The 18,933-nt window shown below is 43.5% G+C and overlaps 1 protein-coding gene across 31 annotated transcripts in view; it reads right to left on the reverse strand.

The window, feature by feature from the left end:
• Positions 1–56: 56 nt before the first annotated feature.
• LOC149070988 (cell adhesion molecule Dscam1-like) overlaps positions 57–18,933 on the reverse strand; it is a 110,432-nt gene continuing 91,555 nt past the window's right edge. For all 31 annotated transcript variants that reach the window (XM_089248389.1, XM_089248367.1, XM_089248384.1 and 28 more), the window contains 11 exons: positions 18,381–18,548; positions 18,032–18,173; positions 15,224–15,372; positions 14,988–15,122; positions 14,738–14,902; positions 14,308–14,378; positions 5,239–5,476; positions 4,097–4,198; positions 3,813–3,995; positions 2,897–3,064; positions 57–1,964 (listed from right to left, as the gene is read on the reverse strand). In XM_089248389.1, coding sequence (XP_089104515.1) covers positions 1,798–1,964; positions 2,897–3,064; positions 3,813–3,995; positions 4,097–4,198; positions 5,239–5,476; positions 14,308–14,378; positions 14,738–14,902; positions 14,988–15,122; positions 15,224–15,372; positions 18,032–18,173; positions 18,381–18,548 — 1,688 coding nt within the window. In that variant the 3' untranslated portion in view covers positions 57–1,797. The remainder of the gene's footprint in view (positions 1,965–2,896; positions 3,065–3,812; positions 3,996–4,096; positions 4,199–5,238; positions 5,477–14,307; positions 14,379–14,737; positions 14,903–14,987; positions 15,123–15,223; positions 15,373–18,031; positions 18,174–18,380; positions 18,549–18,933) is intronic.

Below are 18,933 nucleotides of genomic sequence, written 5' to 3' on the forward strand. Positions count from 1 at the left end.
ATAATTACAACATTCATTGTGACTTTTGCAAATGTTTAAAAACAACTTGCTAAACATTGTTGGAAAATGACAAGTTTATTGCGCTTCGATTATTACAAATATGAAGAAGAAAAAAGAATTCATTGGCCACAAAACTTGCCATGACACATGGCACAAATTACATTTCAACACAGAATAACGCCCATCAATGACGACGACACATCACAGCTAAATAAAAGATTTTCGTGAAATTTCATTTTTCTTTATGAAATTATTAAAATGTTTCAATAAGTACGAAGCGTTAATGCTTGTTTTTTGGAACCGTCAAGTTGCAAATTGGTCAGAAGATTATGGCATCACACAGACATTAATCAGAAATTCATGAGCATTGATTGGCAACCAAAAGTTTAGCACACGATGGCTTAGATAGCATAATAATACCACTTTAATCTTGCCCCTCTGGATTGGATAGTAAGTTGAAACACAAACATGTGATACTCCAGTGTACAGCCCCTTTCATGTGGAGCTTTTAGCACACAGGACTGGTGGATATTGTGTTACACTGCAACCATGGATGTAACAGTTGTGGTCACTTGTCGAGTTCACTTGGCTATTATAGCAATACACTGATCATCAGAGGGGTTGGTGACGCTTGGGCCACCGTTTGACTTGTTTGGAATTATTTCCATGATATCGATATATTGCTATGGTAGCCAAGCAAAATCAACAAACACAATCTCTACTACTGTTGCATCCGGGAGTTGGAAAATTTGCCTCCAACATTCTGCTCTGGATGGGGCCTGTATGAGTGACCAAGCAGATAAGTCACTAGTGACCCAAGTGATCATTTGAGTGACTATATGAGTAATGTAAGTATTTTGTATGGACACCCTTTTTCTAGGGCCAAGTGAGTGTGTGTCTTTCACCAAGTCAAATGGTTACTCAACTACTCACTCGGCCATTCATACTACTTTACAGCACAACAACTCCAGTCGTATATCGCCACATGGCAATTTCCAATTGGTAGAGCTGGGTGGGAAATGAAGGTGTCATCTATCGGTAGTCGCCCCAGGCTTGATAGGTAAAGAGCTTTTTCTGATAGGTTTTGGCTGGATTCAAACCCATGGACCTTGATGGCAACCTTCATAATGGAAGACGAGCATCTTACCACTGCGCCACTCGGGCGCAGTCATTCATACTGTTACTTACTTGGTAACTTATAGTCACTCATCCACTGAATTGGCCTTGTCCAAGATGGAGTGTTGGGTACAAAATGATGGGGTTGTTTATAAACCACACACACACACAATGCATCCATGGTTGCAGCATCATTCAGTAAGACAATATCTTCCAATACTGTGTGTCAAAGGCTCTACATGAAAGGACTGTATGCCAGAGTACCTCTTGTTTGTGTTTGTTCAATCCGGGAAGGGGAAAGGTCAAAGTGGTGTCATTATGTTATAAAGCCGTCTCATGCCATTTGGTTGCTAGTGTACTTGTCGATTTCCATGTCTCAAACACAACATGGCAACTTGGACGAGTCAAATGCAATACACATACACAATTGGCTTGTGCTTGTCGATGTAGATAATAATATGTACAATATACGTAATACCTAGGCTACTCGAATGCATTACAGGTGCGCAGACTTAAGACACGAAACAGTATAATGATAGTAATAAAAAGCTACCGTGACAACTTTTTGTATAAAACGAAACACACGCACACTGGCAGTTCCTTGATTTCTGAGCGAGACAAAAGTTTCATCCACTCTTGGAAGTTATAATATGCAATTCTCATAATGGTTACGAAGAGTCATCACTGTTTCGGTCTAGCTACAGGTACATCCCAAGGTATGTCATACGCATCATCCGAAGGTATACCTGGAGGTCCGGCTACGCCTTGGCCACCCACTGGCGTCTGGGGCGGGATGTAGGGCTTGTGAGGCAGTGTGTAGTAGGCCTCAGCATACAGAGACACACGAGCTGTAAATATTAGAAATAATATGTGATATATTGTGTGAAAATTTGACAAATATTACAGTGAAACCTCACTGCAATGATTTATGGAAAATTCATTGGCGGAAAAATCACTGACAAACAATTAACTGGCAAAAGTTCATCACCAGTGTGTGTGATTGAATGAGCAAGTGAGTAACCATATGAGACAGTTTTAGTCAATGACTCACTCATTTGCTCACTCACTCGATCCAATCACTCTTTTTCTTGCTCACTCACTCACTTCCACATTCAATCAATCGCTCATTTGCAAACTCACTCAATCACTCACTTTTTTACTTGCTCATCCACTCACTTGCTGATTCGGTCATTTGTTCACTTTTTCATTCACCTGCTGACTCACTAATTTCCAGACTCATCAATTCCTCCCCTTCTCATTCACTTATTTGCTCACTCATTTTTTCGCTTGCTCATTGTCATTTGTTCACTTGCTCACTCATGAACTCCCTCACTCTCTTACCACACTTTGTTCATCTATTCACGTACTAACTTCCAGACTTGCCAATTGCTCATTTTCAAACTCACTCATTTGTTCACTTGCTCATCCACCTTCTCAGTAACTCGTTCACATATTTACTCACTTGCTCGTTCACCAACTCCCTTGCTCATTGACTCACTCACTTGTTCAGTCACTCATCTGCTCGCTCCCAGACCTGCTCATCTATGACCTCCCTATGTGATTTTACCAATGAATTGTTTGTCTGTAAATTTTCCTTCCAGTGAATTGTTGTCAATGAGTTCTCCACGTTAGACACACTACAACAAATTTTTTTTTTTTTGGTCCGCAAAGTATTGGTTGTATTGAGATTTCACTGTATTTCGTGCCATAAATTGAACGTGGCAACTATCCTCGAAAGAAATTCTAGGATAGCAATCGAACATGGTCATGGTTTCCTTACCGGCTTCCCTCTCGTCTCTGAATTGAGCTTTCTTAACCCAGACCCAAGCGACGACGATCACTATCACTATGATGACGATAGATGCCGCCACTGGCACGATGAAATGGAGCTTCAGGTAATATGGTGTGTCGCCGCTGACGCTCACTATCGATGGAGTAATCGCTTTACCTGGAAAAAATAATGGGGCATTACAACAAAAATGTATTTTGTGGTCACCATTGCTATCTAGAACATTAATGCTCAACCAATGGCACTTAGTCATCTGGTGAGGCCCACGGCACAACTCCTCTCAAGTGGCCCGCTGCAGATTTCGCAAATTCACTCGAGCGGCACAGTTACAAATCACTCCATGGCCCTCGCCACGTAACTCGCAGCATATTTACAGATGACCACGACACAGTTCTGTAGCACTTAAATAAGCGTCCTGTGTCACAATTTCGGATCATTTAAGTGACATGAGGCGCAGTTCCAGGCCACTTAGATGGCCCACAGCATATTTACAGATCATTCAAGCGGCTCGCGGCGCATTTACAGATCACTTAATTAAGTGCTCTGGAACAGCTCTGCAGGTTATTTAAGTGGCCCGTGACGTGTTTTCAAACCAATCAAGTAGCGCGCACTGTCCTAAAGCTCGAGCAAGGGTGCTCAACCTTTACGAGAGTGCGGGCCACCTCAATGATTAGAAAATGCGCCGCGGTGACTTAAGTGACCAGCAACACAGTGTCCAAGTCACTTAAATAATCTGTAAATATGCCGCGAGTCACTCAAGTGATCACGGAAGCGTGTCGCTCGATTCATTTTTACAAAATTAGGTTTTGACGTCACGGGCCACATCAGATGACTCCGAGGGCCACGGGTTGAGCACGTAATAATCTAGGATAAGGAAAAACGAAGAACAGGAATTCGCGAATTTTACCTTCGGTGAGCAGCGTCAAGGTGTCGCTTGGATCGCTGACTCCAGATTCGCTGTAGGCCGTCAGATACACCTGGTACTTGGTACCGCTCTCCAGAGTGGTCAGCCTGTACCTGCGGTCCTTGGACGGCACGTGGACGCTGTGCCAACTTCCCTCCGATCCGGGTCTGTAGTAAACCATGTAATCTGCGTGTGGAGGGGGGTGGGGGGACATTTCATGTCAACATGGTAATCCATCTCAACTGTTTTCCAAGAAAGAAAAAGAGCACTGTGTGTGGTATACTTACGTGTGAAAACATTCTCTGGAAGGTCTTTGGGATGTTCCCATTCCAACAGGGCTGACGACTCGGCTGTCTCAGACACGTACAGGTGAGGTGGCTTCAAGCTGTCTGTTGGGAGACACAAACAAAAAATTTACGCTTTACATTAATTTTACATGCAAAACACTATTGATAGCGTAAGTGTGTTCTGTTGTAGGCCGCCCCTATCCCATTCAGGACTAGGTTTCTTGACGACCTCATTTCTCAAGTTTTCCGCCCTGGGCTATGTATCCCTTTCAGGCCCCCCCCCCCCTTGTAAATACTGCCTCTGTCTCTAAGACGCTCCACTCTTTCGGCCACTCACATGCTGGCACACTTTCTTGGTTGCTTAATGACCTGGTCCCTCACTCTCTAGGTCACTGTTTCCGTCACTCATGATTGCACACGCTCTAGGTCACTTTTTTGGACACTGACTGACCAAAATGACCTTGCTCTCTCAGTCACTCGTTTTCTTGCACACTCTCTCACATGCTCTCTCGGTCAGTCTTTTGGTCACTCATTGATCTGATTCCTCTCTTTTGTTCGCTCACCAACTTGGTCCCTTGCTCTCTAGGGCACTCTTTTAGTCTATCATTGATTTAATCCCCTCGCTCTTTAGGACAGGTCACTCTTTTGGTAATTTATATGCTTACGCACTGTTTTGGACACTCTTTTACTCGCTCATTGATCACTCGATCCCTTTTTTTTTTGGTCGTTCACTGACCTGGTCCCCCTTACCTTTAAGTCACTTTTTTGACATTTACATGCTTGTAAACTGTTTTGGTCCCTCACTGACCTAATCCCTTACTCTTCAAGCCAATCTTTTGGTCATTCACATGCTCGCACACTGCTTTTGTCACCTACATGTTTGCACACGCTCTAGATCACTCGTTTGGTCACATATTGACCTATGAAAGACTGGGTCACACAGTGAGTAAATCCGCCTTTGTCTAGTCTAGACAAAGGCGGATTTATGGGGTTTTGCCGCCCTCTCCCATTCTAGGCTAATTCTTCTGACCACTCATTCCACAAATCTGGCGCTTCTCTGAACTTAACGCCCTGGGCTAAATACCCGCACCCTCATCCTGTAAATACGTTACTTTACGTCCTGCATGTGTTACTTTACGTACCTTTGTCGGATGTCTCGACCAGAAGCTCGTGAGATTCCGGACCCGAACCGGCAGAGTTGAAAGCCTTGACGACGACGGCGTACCTCGTGGCCTTTTGAAGCCTGGACAGCCTGTAATCTGCAGACTGGGACCTACCGGCCGGTACCGTGTGGAAAGCGTAGGGTTCCGTCGACTGGTGGCGCTTGTGGCCCACGTAATAGCCCAGGAGTCGGCCGTTCCAATGCTCGCGTGGGGGAGCCTGCCCACGAAAATAACAAAAATTGCATGATTTGATTCATAAATAACAATCGCAAGATTTGCACAAAATGATTCATTTTGCTGTTCATGCGTTATATCAATGTGTCGCAAATATGTACGTGTTTCATTACGGGGTTGCTGCGCGCACAGGTTTTATCGGTGTCGTTTCGTGCGCGTGTTTAACAAGCGCGTCGCTATGTGCAGATATTCATTAGTGCGTCACGATGTGAGATTCGTGTTTCGCGATACGCCCGCATTTTTGTGGTGCGTTGCAACATGCACAAGCTTTACCAGTGCCGTTGTGCGCAGGCGTTTAATCAACGTGTCACTCTGTAAGTACGTTTTTCCAGCGTGACGCCATGTGTGTGCGTTTAATCGGTGTGCCACAGCATGCACGCATTTCAACAGTGTGCCAATCTGTGCACATATTTCATCAGTGTCGTTTTGTACATGCGTTAAATCAGCGTGTCAACCAGGGTGTGTGTTTAATCAGTGTGCCACAGTATGCACGCATTTCATTACTCTAGTTTTGCGCACGCATTTAATCAGCGTGTCGACCTGCACACATGTATAATCGAGTTACCATTTACATACATTTTTTCAATGTGTTGCCATGCACACAATCAGTGTTGCCGCAAGTTCCGCAGTATGCACACATTTTATCAGTGTAGTTTTGTGCACGCATTTTATCAGCGTGTCCCCATGCGAATGTTTTTAGTTAGCGTGTCACAGTAAGCACGCATTTTAATAGTGCGTTGTCGTGTACGCAGGTTCAACGAGTGTCACAATGCGCGTGAATATTTGAATAGTGTGCCACGGTATGCAGTGTCGTTTTGTCCACGCGTTTAATCAGCGTGTCTTCGTGTGCAAAAGTTTCATCACTGTGTCGACCTGTGCACACCATAGGTGGAGAAAGACTTGAAAGTCTGGGGGGCACGGTCATTATTGCTGGATGATGTCAATTCATATATATATACACACATATACATTAGGTCAGACGACTCCATCTTTGACGCTGGGGGTGGTGCACACGTATCAGCGTGTCGCCATGTGTGTATATTTTGTCAGGGTTTTGCCATGTGCACGGTTTTATCAGTGCTGTTTTATTGCACAAGTTTTATATCAACGTGTCGCCGTAAGAGCAGCAGTATGCACGCATTTTATCAGTGGGTCATAGTGAGCACACGTTTTATCAGTGTGTTAACACGTTTCAGCAGAGCGTTTGCCATGTTTGACCAACTTTTGGGAATGCGTTTGTCTGTCGCTATTTTACATTATTGCATATCTCAGTATGTGTGTGTGTGTGAGCGCATTTAGCAGAGTGTTGTATACATATTTATGAATACATTCAGTATTAAAATAAATTAAAAAGTATTAAATACGGTATACACAAGTACTATTTCAAAGGCAAATAATTAAAATACTGAAAATGATTGGAAAAAACTATTATATTAAATCAATTTTAAACATTGTATAGGTATTTATTTTAATTAAAAATAAATTGATAATCAAAATTTTTTTTAAAAATTTTATTGTGCACAAAATATTGATTATTAAAGAAATTTCAAAATTAATACCTAATTCAGTTTCAATAAAAATAGACGAGTGTTTAGTGTGAATCTGTGTCACTAGGTGGCAGGTCGATCACCGGATGTCCTTTCCCTCCATCTCTACCACGACCCTGACTTTTTTTTCCCCCTATTATTATTGTAAACATCTGCTCTTTAACTTTTCCTCTTAATACTCCATATTTGGCGCTTTATCGCGAAAGAAGAAACTTTTCGCTGTCTTACGAAGTATACGGTGTTCGGGGTGAGATGCAATGTTTTCAACAGCGACAGCAAGTTTTACTCGCCAAGGTCGTTCTTCTCTTGGCGTGTTTTTCCGAGAAGGGTGTATGCCGAGTTCATTCGAAACTCGGCAACCCCCTCGTCCCCATTCACATGCTTATGGCGTGACTCAAATGTCGCTGCATTAAATGGCCTGTGGAGTCACTATCCATGGGGGAGTCACGTGGCAGCTTTAGCCGGCCGATTTTTGGCGATTTAATTTCGGTATAAATTGTTATTGTAGTTGTTTCAATTTGTTTTTCTGAAGAAAACAAGAGAGAAATATGTTAATCAAATAAAAATTGAAGAAAGTGGAACTTTGTGACGTCAGTGAGATTTCCGAAATTTGTGAGTCACGTGAGTGGTCCGTGGTTTTTAAAGGAAACGTCTCGTTTATTAAAAGAACGTGAGGAAAAAAAATATTGCACGTTACCAGAGGCGTTCAAGGAACGAATATTCTCCGGGGCTCCCCTGCCCGGAATATAAATTTTTGAAAATATGTATTCGAAATATAGGAAGGGAGGGGAGACCCCCCCCCCCTTCTCCAAATTATTTCAGAATTATCGAAAATCCGGAACTAATAAGAGGAATTATTTCGTGATGGAAGAAATCGAATCAAAAAATTCAGAATTCAATAATTAATAATAATAATCAAAAAAAGTCCCACACAATTCAGGAAATTATTTCAACAATGAATTTCAAAGAAACTAATTATTTCGGAATTAATGGAAGAAGTCCGTTCGGAATTTACAGCGAGACACATTCAAAATTGATAAAAGAAACTATTTTCATAATTCATAATTAATGAAATAATTTTCAAGTTAATGGAAGAAATTATTTCAGAATTCATGGAAGAAATTTAAAAACAAAATGGTAAATTACAGTAAAGCCTCAATAAGTCGGCACAATGGGCGGAGATACGGGGGGGGGGGGCATTTCCCCCAGCGTCAAAGGCAGGGCCGTCGTAAGAGCATCATGGCCCCCCGGGCCAAGTGATTTTTTGGGGCCCCACCTGGTTAATTCTAGAAAATTTCAACCATATCTCATTTTTGTGGGGCCCTCTCTTTTTGAGGCTCTCTTGAGGCCCCCGGGTGGGCCCATGCGTTAAGACGGCACTGGTCTAAGGTGGAGTCGTCTGGTCTAATGTATATATGAATTATCATTATCATCGTGCCCCCCCCCCCTTAGACTTCCAAGTCTATCTCCGCCTATAGTCGTCACCTCATGTTATCGAACGGATTACAACTTGAGCGAAGTGCCGTCAGCTTCAATGTGCAGTGTTGTGAAAATTATTATGGTAAGATATTCTGGTATACTTTGATTTTATACCAGTAATTTTCAATTTAGACTAATCAGAGCAAACTGTCAGAATAGTTAGCTTTTCTTCACAACAGAATTATTGCACATTAATTTTGCAAATACATGAAGTTTAATTTTAGTGTTTCAATTCTTCATCAGTAGTTCACGATGATATAACTTCAAGGTAATCGCGAACACGGGATCCACTTTTGTCTTGCGGGAGGGGCCCTGGGCAGGAAAAAATAAGCATTAGAAGACCTCAACTTTTTTGGAGAGAATGTCTGGTTTTTCAAGAAAGATATTTCGTTTCAATTTGAAGCCCTAAATTGGTAGGGCCCATGTAGAAATCAGGTCTAGCTCGAACAGTCCCTAATGAACATTATGTTTTTATGGTGACTTTTAAGCCATATGCAATGCTGTTAAGAAGCTCTTCTTTTAAAGAATGCCATAAAAATAATCTGTCCCTCTCTCAAAATTTTCCATAGTGACGAGTTAACCAGGGTTTAATAACATTGTTGTGAATGAAAGCTGGGACGCGGCCTATAGAAAAACGACGATTTAAGCGGGGTGACGACTTGACGAGGTTTTACCGTATTTCAGAATAAATGATTGATGAAAATTCAAAATTAATGAAAGAAATGAAATTAGAATTGATGGAGGAAATAATTCCAGAATTGGTTGAAGGAACAATTTCAGAATTATTAGAAATCCAGAACTATTGGCAGAAGGTCCCCCCACCCAGAATTATTGAAGAACGAATTCAATAATTTGCCCCCCCCCCCGTTTTACTCGGGGCGCCGGCTCCGACTGTCCCTCCCTTAAAAACGAAAAACGCCACTATATTTTATCATAGGCATAAAGTTATTGGGAACATTGGGAGGGGAGAGCCAAAAAATGATAATTAGGAGGGAGGTTTGCCCCCCCCCAAAACCCAATATTTCTATAGCTAGTGTGGAGATTTCGGCAAATATTGGGGGGGGGGGCGTGCTGAAGCCCATGGGCCTGATGCAACTTTACGACTATGTGTTACCTAAGCCTCGTCCTGGCCCATTGGGCTATACGACAAGATCTGTTAATCGGACGCTGAGTAAGCAATCTTGCTCAAGATGTTTTCCTTAAAAATTAAATGTCCCTACATCAATGGTGCGGAATAGTCGTATGTAGAACTGTGCCATACATCGTCATCATTATGTCTCCTTTTCCGGGGGGCCCCTAGCTTATCCCCCCGACATAAATTAAAAACTGTTTACGACTATGTATGTTACTGGTTAAAGAGCAGGGGCTCTTAAGCTTTTTCAGCCGCGACCCAAATTCAAGAGGAAGATAAAGGCTCGTGGCCCATGGGACTGATTATTTTTCGAAATTAGCGAAACCAGTGGCGCAATAAGTGCATTTATAACAGGACTGAGTGGGTACGTTGGGTTGCGGAACTTGGCTTAAGAATCCCAGGCTGTAAGTGGATTTGAATGGCCCATCTCGGAAGCCCTTGCAAATCCAGTAAGTTTTGGTCGCGACCCGTGGTTAGTGGATGCGAACGAATCATGTCGGAAGTCCCTGAGAATCAAATTTAGGTCGCGACCCGTAGCTTAAGAACCCCTAGTTTAAATCAAAGACACTACGACTAAAAATGTTTCATTCTATCCTACGGAAAGGTAGAATTCCTTATTCCAAGTGGAGGAGATATTCTGAATCACAGAGGCGCACGCAGGGAGGGTGCATGGGAGGGCTCATGCCCCCCCCCCACCTCCCAAAACGATCAAAAATTACAAATGCTTTTGAATACTTTTCAAAAAAAAAAATAAAATCGAAAGAAAAAATATTTTTCCCACATATTGAATATTGGACCGATAAGAACGGTCTAAGCGAATTCATGTCGTTGTATCAGGATGATATTGATCGACTCAGGCACGTGATCAATTTCTTTTCCCGGTCACCATGGCAACGAGAAGGAAAACATCCTTCCCCCTCCTGCTCTCACAGACATCTCTCTGGATATATATATATTCGCGCACATTTTTCCATCTTTCCCGAGAACACGTGAGTTTTTCCCAGATGCTGCGCGGTTCGGCCTTTCGATGGTCATCAGTGGTTTGGCGTTGGGCCCCCATCCAACACACAGTAAGGGCCGTCTTGACGTTTAAATCCCCACCCCCATTCCCTCCCCGGGACAAATTGATGTTCTGGGGCCAGAGGCGGATTTATAGTTTTGGCGCCTGCGGACTAAGCAAAATTTACCGAACTTCTCCAGATGTAATCTGATTTTCTTGACCACTCATTCCTCAAATTTCCCAGCACTCAAGCTTAGTCGTCCCCCCCCCCCATGTGACAAAGTCGCTCTTTTGATCACTCACATGTTTGCAAATATTTTCTTGGTCCTCTTTTGGCCATTCATTGACTCGATCTTTCGAAATCTGAGTCATTCTCATGTTCTCATGCTCATACGCCAGGGCCGTCTTAAGGGGTCATTCACGTATTACGCCAGCACCGGTGGGGGGGTTGAATGATGCTCACGTCCTCAACCACCCTTTACAAAAATATGAAATATTCTTAATGGCAACTTGAGCGGTGTAGAACTACACTACGGGTCACTTAAAAGCTCTAAAACTATCACGTGCCACTTAAGGGATCTCTAAATGTGTCACGGACCGCTTAAGTACTCTTGAACTGTGGGTCAATCAAGTTATCTGTGAATTTGCCGTGAGCCTACTACTTGAGTGATCTGCAAATGTGCCACGGGTCGTTTGAATGCTTTGGAATTGCGCCACGTGTCACTTAAGTGATCTGTAAATGTGTCGCTTAGTTCCTTTTTACAATATTAGGTTTGAGTTGGCGGGCCCAGTCACCCCGTGCCCCCCCCCTCATGCCTACGTCTCCAATCGCAATCTCTCTGACAAGGGGGGGGGGGCTTAAAAATCTGCTGCCGTAATATTTCAATGCCCCCCCCCCCGCAAAGTTTGCCCCCGTTCCAGTCCAATTTTCTTGACCATCGACTCCTCAAATTTGCCAGCCCGGGCAACAATAGAAAGCTTTGTCACCTACCGCCTACGTGAATATACCTCTGTCTTTAAAAGTCATTCATTGACCCGGTCCTTGGAAATCTGAGTCCTTCTCACGCTCATACGCCAGGGCCGTCTTAAGAGCATCAAGGGACCCCCCCCCCCTTCTCTCCCCCGCTAAAAGTGCCAGCTTACCGATTTAAATGCTTAACCTCAAAAATCTTACCCAGATCTCGTTATCACGAAGCCCTCTCTGTACTTACGGCTCCCGGGCGGACTTATGCGTTAACACGGAACTACTTCTACGTCATTTTCTCTCCCTTTTTTCGTCATTCACGTGCTTGCAAACTCTTTAGGTCACTCATTTGTTTGCTCACTGACCTGTACGTTGGGTTTTAGAGACTCTCTGGGTCATTCTTTTGGTCACTCACTGGCTTCTTCACTGTTTCGAGCATTCGCATGCTTGCACGCGCCTTCGGTCACTCCCACGCGTACACACTCTCAAGGTCACAGTTTTGGTCACTTCTATGCGTACATTCTCTCCCTAGATCACTCTTGTGCTTGCACATTGTTTTGATCGCATGCTTGCAACACTTCAAGTTACTCTTTTGTTCGCTCACTGACCTGTACCTTTACTCTCTGGGTCATTCTTTTGGTCACTCACTTGCTTCTTCACTGTTTTGACCACTCCCATGCGTACACACGATCAAGGTCACTGTTTTGGCCACTCCCATGCGTACACTCTCTCTCTAGGTTACTCTTTTGTTCGCTCACGTGCTTGCACACTGTTTTGATCACTCGCATGCTTGCGAACCCTTCAAGTCACTCTTTTGGTCATCACCGACCGGTCCCTCTTTCTTTAAATCACTCTGTTGGTCATTCAAATACTCTCAAACTGTTTTTGTCACTCAAGTGCTCGTGAACGTGAACTCCTTAGGTCACTCACTGACTTGTACTCCTGCTCTACAGGTCATTCATGCGCTTGTACACTGTTTTGGTCACTTATATGATTGTAATTTCTTTAGATCGCTCTTTTCGTTGTTCACCGACCGGTCTTTCGTTCTTTAGGTCACTCACATGCTTGAAAACTCTCTAGGTCACTCACTGACCTAGTCCCTCGCTCTCTAGGCAGAGGTGGATTTACTGTTTTACCTCCTGTGGACTGTACAAATTTCAGCCACCCTTCTCCGATTCTACTTATTTCTTGACCCAACATTCTCCAACTTGCTGCCCCCTCAGAACTTGCCACTCTGGACTGCTAAGCCTCCCCCCCCCCCCCGTAAATACACCTACGTTTCTATCTGGCTGAAGTACCTCCTCTGCCACTGTTCATATAGTTGCGCCGCCGCCGGGGCTCGTCGAACCTCTGTCACCATATTGTCCCAAAGCGCGAATCTCTCTCGGGTTCTTTGCCGGGGACTTTGAAGATGGGTAAAAACTCACAGGAACGAGGATTTGAGAGCAAAGAAACGCCCCTTTATTTACATTATTTACCGATTTCGAATGACCGAACAAAGCCAAGATCATCTTAACATCATCACGAGAAGGGGGTTTCGGGGCGCAAACATATGCTCTGACGCCCCAACTGGACCCCAAGATTGAAAATTTGATTTTCCACCAAATTTTGGACTCTTTAATATGAAGCCCACTATGTAACCCAGGGCCGCAAGCAGATGCTTGGTTAGTCGTGTCAAGAACGCATTTTGGTGCCATCTTATAATGTTGAAGCAAACCTCCCCGATCCAGTGCTTAGGGCACCAGACCCGCCTGCTTCCCCCTAATTTCGGCTGTGGCTGGTCTCTCCCCCACCCCCACAGGCGTCGGTGGTGACAAGGCCACCTACAGCTGAGATTCGAATAGAAGCCTGCATACCCAAATGATGGTGAACTGACCATTGCTAAAAATGAGAGGTTCGACTAAGACTGACATACCAATCGACCTCATACACCATATTCTGAAACATGGGTGCAAAATTAGGTACGTCCTAATGCTCGCAAAAGCAAGTGGCCTCAGGTCACAAAACTAAACATTTTATATCCACAGATTAACTAAATATTTTTGACCCCAGTTGCAGCGAAGCCTCTAATTTCTGGTTTGTGCACGCCCCCCCCCCCCCAATGTCAAGGTAACTGCCATTGTCAAAGCTAGGGCCATTGGGCATGATTCTCCACGGGCCTTTACTTGTAATTTCTAGTATTAAAAAAAAGTGAAAAGCAAAGAGGCTAATCATAGGCTCTATGGCTACGGCCAACCACTCCTACAAAGAGGCCACGAATAGGCCATTGCAGAACTCGGGGGCGAATCCAGGGTGATATGTCAGGATAGGTTCGAAGAATCGTCCCATATTTTACGGGACTGAAAAATCTTTAACATTATCTGGCTCTAAGAAGGGCGGGGGGAGGTTAGATTGCCCTTTCCCCTCTCTGGGAAAGTGGACTTGAACCAGAAAGGGGGGTTGTGAAAATTGAAAGAGTACAAGTGTAACATGCATATAATTGTGTGTCATCACTGATCTGTTTGGAAATAGTGCAGTGTAACCTCTCAGTAACGGACACCCATGAGATCGAAGTAGTTGCCCGCTAAAGGGGAGTATCCGATAGCGAAATGCATTGAAGCTCAATGGGACTCAAAATAACGAGGAGTGTCCATTATGGGAGGTTCCACTGTATTTAGATCCATGTCAAAGTAAACAAATTGTCTTCACTAACTTTCCAAGTGACAGCCACACTCGTCGGTCCAGTCGCAATCACGGCTACGTCGGTAGGTGGCGCTGATGGTGCTGCAAATTAGAAACAGGTGTCAGAAAAGTTTTTGCAGTGAATAGTAAATGAACTTGTCAAACGTTTCTCTGATGAACAATAAAATAACTTTTCAAACGTTTCTGCAGTGACTTGTAAGAGAACCTGTCAAAAGTTTGTTTCTGCAGTGACTAGCAAGAGAGCTTGTCTAAAATTTCTGCAGTAACTAGTTTTTGTAATAAGAGATTATCAAAAGTGTTTGTTTCTGCATTGACTAGTAAGAGAGTTTGTCAAAAGTTTCTGCAGTGACTAGTTAGAGAACTTGTCAAAAATTTTGTTTCTGCAATCATTACTAAGAGAAGATGAGAGAGACCCACTACGTTTCGAGAGACACACTGACCTTCTTCCTCGGTCCTGAGCTTGAATGGTTCGGACGACTCGCCCCTGCCGACGTCATTCTCGGCCACGACACGCAGCAAATACGTCGTCCCCGGTTGCAAATCGTTCAGAAGCACCGACGTCTGAGTGGCCGGCACCGTCCGCTCTTGCAATCTATGCGACGCTCCTGTCGGCAAAGAAAGAGCAAAGATTATCTCGAGCACCGTCCACAAACTGGTCATCCAATCACGGACGATCATTCATTCACTCACCCTCGATGTCCTTCCAGTAATGGACGACGTACTGAGTGATCGGACTGTTGCCGTCGTAGGGCGGGGACCACGAGACCGTCGTTGCACGGCTCCAGACCTCACCGACTTTGACGTTGACCGGCCTTTCTGGTGGCTCTGCAATAGGAAACGAAATTAGACATCAAAGAGTGTCTTGGCCATCTTTTGATGGCCCAAGTCTCATTCGTCCATCACGGTCGATGACAGTTTTGCCTTACCGACAATCCGAAGCAGTACAGTGTTGTTGACTTCACCGAAGTTGTTCTTGGCCGAGCAAGTGTATTCGCCGCCATCGTTCCTGTGGGTTGATAGTATCGTGAACTGGGCAATGACTCCCGTGGCCGAAAGTTCCTCATTGATCTGTACCCTGCACAACAATGAAAACTATTAGAACGATGAATTAATCAACGATGGAACCGACATTTAATAGCAAACAGAGCCGCTCATACGGGTGTGCAAAATTTGCAGTTGCCCTGGACCCCACGCTTAAAAGGGGTCCCGAACTCGCGGGACAGTAATAGCAGGGAAACTAGTTTGTGGCTCAACAATGATTATGAAAAACTGAATGATAAAAGGAATTGCTCAAGTTGTTGGTCCCGCGAACAAAGGTGCCTGAACGGTTTCGGGTCTGGAGGGGGGCGATTTCCCTCTCCGTTCAGTGAAAAATTGAAATAAGTGATCTTTCTATAAAATGTTTCCTGTGGCCCCTCCTTACAAAATAGTTCCTGTGGCCCCTCCTTACAAAATAGTTCCCGCGGTCTTTCTCTAAAAAGTATTCATCTATAAAATGTTTCTTGTGGTCCCTTTATAAAATGTACCTTTGCTATGAAATATAGTGTTCCCGTGCTCTCCCCATAATAAAAACGTTTTTTTATACGTGGTTTCTACATGGTCCCTCTATGAAATAGTTCCAGTGGTTTTTCTATAAAATGGTTCCCGTTGTCACACTTTTTCCTATAAAATATTCCTTATATATAATTTGGTTTCTGTGGTTTCTCTGTGAAAAATTTGTCATAGCCTTTCTATAAAATGGATCCGTGTGTGGTCTCCTTATAAAATAACTTCATCTTTCTACAAAATCGCATTTTGTTTATAAATGGTTCCTGTGGTCCCCCTACGAAATATTTCCCATAATGTTTCTATAAATTTCAACTATTTTCTCAAAGAGGGTGCCTGTCGTCTCTCCATAATCAGTACTTTGGTTCCCGTGGTCCCTCTATGAAGTACTTTTTTCAAAGAATGATTTCTGTGCTTTTCTTACAAAATGTATTTATATATAAAATGGTTACCGTGTATTTATATATATAATATGGTCCCACTATGACAAGGCTGCTCAACTTTTAGAAGAATGCGGGCCACTTTAATGGTTTGAAAACGTATTGCGGACACTCAAGTGATCTGGAAATTTGCCATGGTAATGTGGAACAGTGCCGATATTAAGATCACTTAAGGGAGTCATGCCATATTTACAGATCACTTGAGTGACCCACGGGGCACAGTTCCAGAGCACTTAAGTGGCCCGTGGTTGCCACTTGAGTGATTTGAAACTGTGCCGCACGTCACTTGAATGATCTGGCAATTTGTCGCGGGTTGCTTAATGGCTTCAGAACTGTACCATGCATCCCTCAAGTGATCTATAAATATTCCCCAGGTCACTGTGTGGGGGAATGTGTTGTGGGTCACTGAAGTCGTGTGGAAATGTGCCATGGACGCTTGAGTGAAATGGAACTGTGCCGTGGGTAACTTGAGTGATGTGGAATTGCATCGAGGGTCAGTTAAGTGCTCTGGAACTGTGCCACACATCCCTTATGTAATGTGATCTTTAAATACGTTATGGACTATTTGAGTGATATGGAACTGTATCACGGGCAACTTAAGTGCTATGGAACTTTCTCGCGGGTGAATCAAGTGATCTGTAAATGCAGAGCCGCAACTAGATACTTTGTCAAACGGGGCAAGCGGGAATTGAGGCACTCATTCCATGTAGCAGCAGTTAAAGGAAGAATTCGGCGCTCTTTCTGGTCCAGGAGCCGGGGCACCAGCCCCCCCCCCCCCGCAGTTGCAACCCTGTGTTAATGTGCCGACTCAAATCAGGTTTGAGGTCGCGGGCCACTTCGGATAACTTCGAGAGCCATATCTGGATCGCGGGCCGTTGGTTGAGCATATATGCTCTATGAGATAGTTCCCGTGATCTTTCTATAAAATGACGTTTTTTTATAAAATGGTTCGTGTGGTCCCTCTATAAAAATATATTTCCTGTGGCCCCCCTCAGTAAAATATTTCCCATAGTCTTTCTATACATTGTACCCATTCTATTGAATGGTTCCCGTGGTCCTTCCATAAAATAGTTCTCGTGAACTTCCCATAATCAGTATTTTTGATTCGAACTTTTTTCTGTGCCTTTATGTAAAAAGTTCCCATTGTATACTTATGAAATGTACTTTTCTATACAATGTTCCCCGTAGTTCTCTCTTCTTTTAAGCATATTTCCATAAAATGGTTCTTGTGGTCTGTCTCTCCATGAAGTAGCTTCTGGTGTATTTCTACAAAATTTTCCTTATCTATAAAATTGTCTCCATAGTCCCTTTATAAAATAGTTCCCCCGTGGTCCTTCTATAATATTTACTTCTTTTTTATATATATTTTTTTCTGTTGTCTTTCTATAAAATGTAATTCATCTATAAAATGGTCATTCTGGGTCCACAGGCGGATGAAGAAGGGGGCCAATCCACCCCCCCCCACATGTTCGGTGAAAAAGTTGTATTATATTGGCACAGGCAGGAGGTTGTGTGGATGCCCCGATATTCGAGGGGGTCTGTATCCGCTTATGCTCTGATTCCTATGTACAATGTACTTTTTGTATAGCATTACTGAAGCAAAAACTGATTAAGGGATCAATACATGTGAAAATGTGACCAAAATTTTCATTTGAATGGATGAATGAATATCGGTAACAGTGACAAATTCCAAACAAAAATTGTGTGGTTGTCTCGAGTGTTACGAAATACATAACGGTTAGTACATACCTTCCAGTGGTTTGCAGAGTGACACCATTTTTACTCCACGAAGTGATAAGCGGCTGATCGCCTTCAGCTTCACACACCAGGGTCGTCGATTCGGCTTTTCTGGCGCTCTTCATTCGGTAGGGGGCGCTTATTCTTGGGGGAGCTGCAATAATAGGAATAAAAAAATGTTAGAGATATATTAAAGCGCTTAATATTTTAGTGTTCTTATGAATTTTAACGGTTATGATACACTTATGCTCTGGCTACCCACGAGATGGCGCTTCAACTATTTCCTTAGCCACATCTGTTCCCAGTTTTGGCATCAGGAGAAACTGAAAATAATGAATAATAATGATAACGATGAACTCACCTTTAACACTAAGTCGTGCAGATTTCCTGAGACCTTCGCCGACCCCGTTAGTGACGTCACAGGTGTAGACGCCTTCGTCGTCTTTGGATATTTTCTTGAAGATCAAGGACCCGTTTTCCGAGACTCTCCATCTGGAACTTTCCACGACGCTCTGTTCAGTGCCATCATCTGTTAAACACAGAAGTGTATAAATTATAATTTGACTGAGAAATCTCACAACACGTCAATGTTACTGGTAAACCAATTTGACATCGTTCATTGTGTGTGTTCCCTAATCAGTGGGGTTGCTTTTCATTTCATCTCCCATGTCAGCTAAAGAAATTAGGGAATACACGAATCGAGGGTCTCATCCCCGATTTCTATAGAAATTGCAACACTTGTACTTGACCTGGACCTTAGATACAAAGTAGGCTACCGACCAGTACTACTACTTTTAACCGTACATGCACCTCGTACAGATTTCTCTTTGGGATTTATAACGAATTGGCACATGCCGGAATGTGTGTTCTGAATGAATGTGTGGCCCTAACGTATGTATGTCGTAGAGTTGCAT

This window comes from Pholcus phalangioides, unplaced genomic scaffold (genome assembly GCF_987345545.1).
Source record: "Pholcus phalangioides strain wild (caught in Gottingen) unplaced genomic scaffold, Ppha-v1.0 ptg000020l_1, whole genome shotgun sequence".
Classification (NCBI taxonomy): Eukaryota; Metazoa; Arthropoda; class Arachnida; order Araneae; family Pholcidae; genus Pholcus; species Pholcus phalangioides.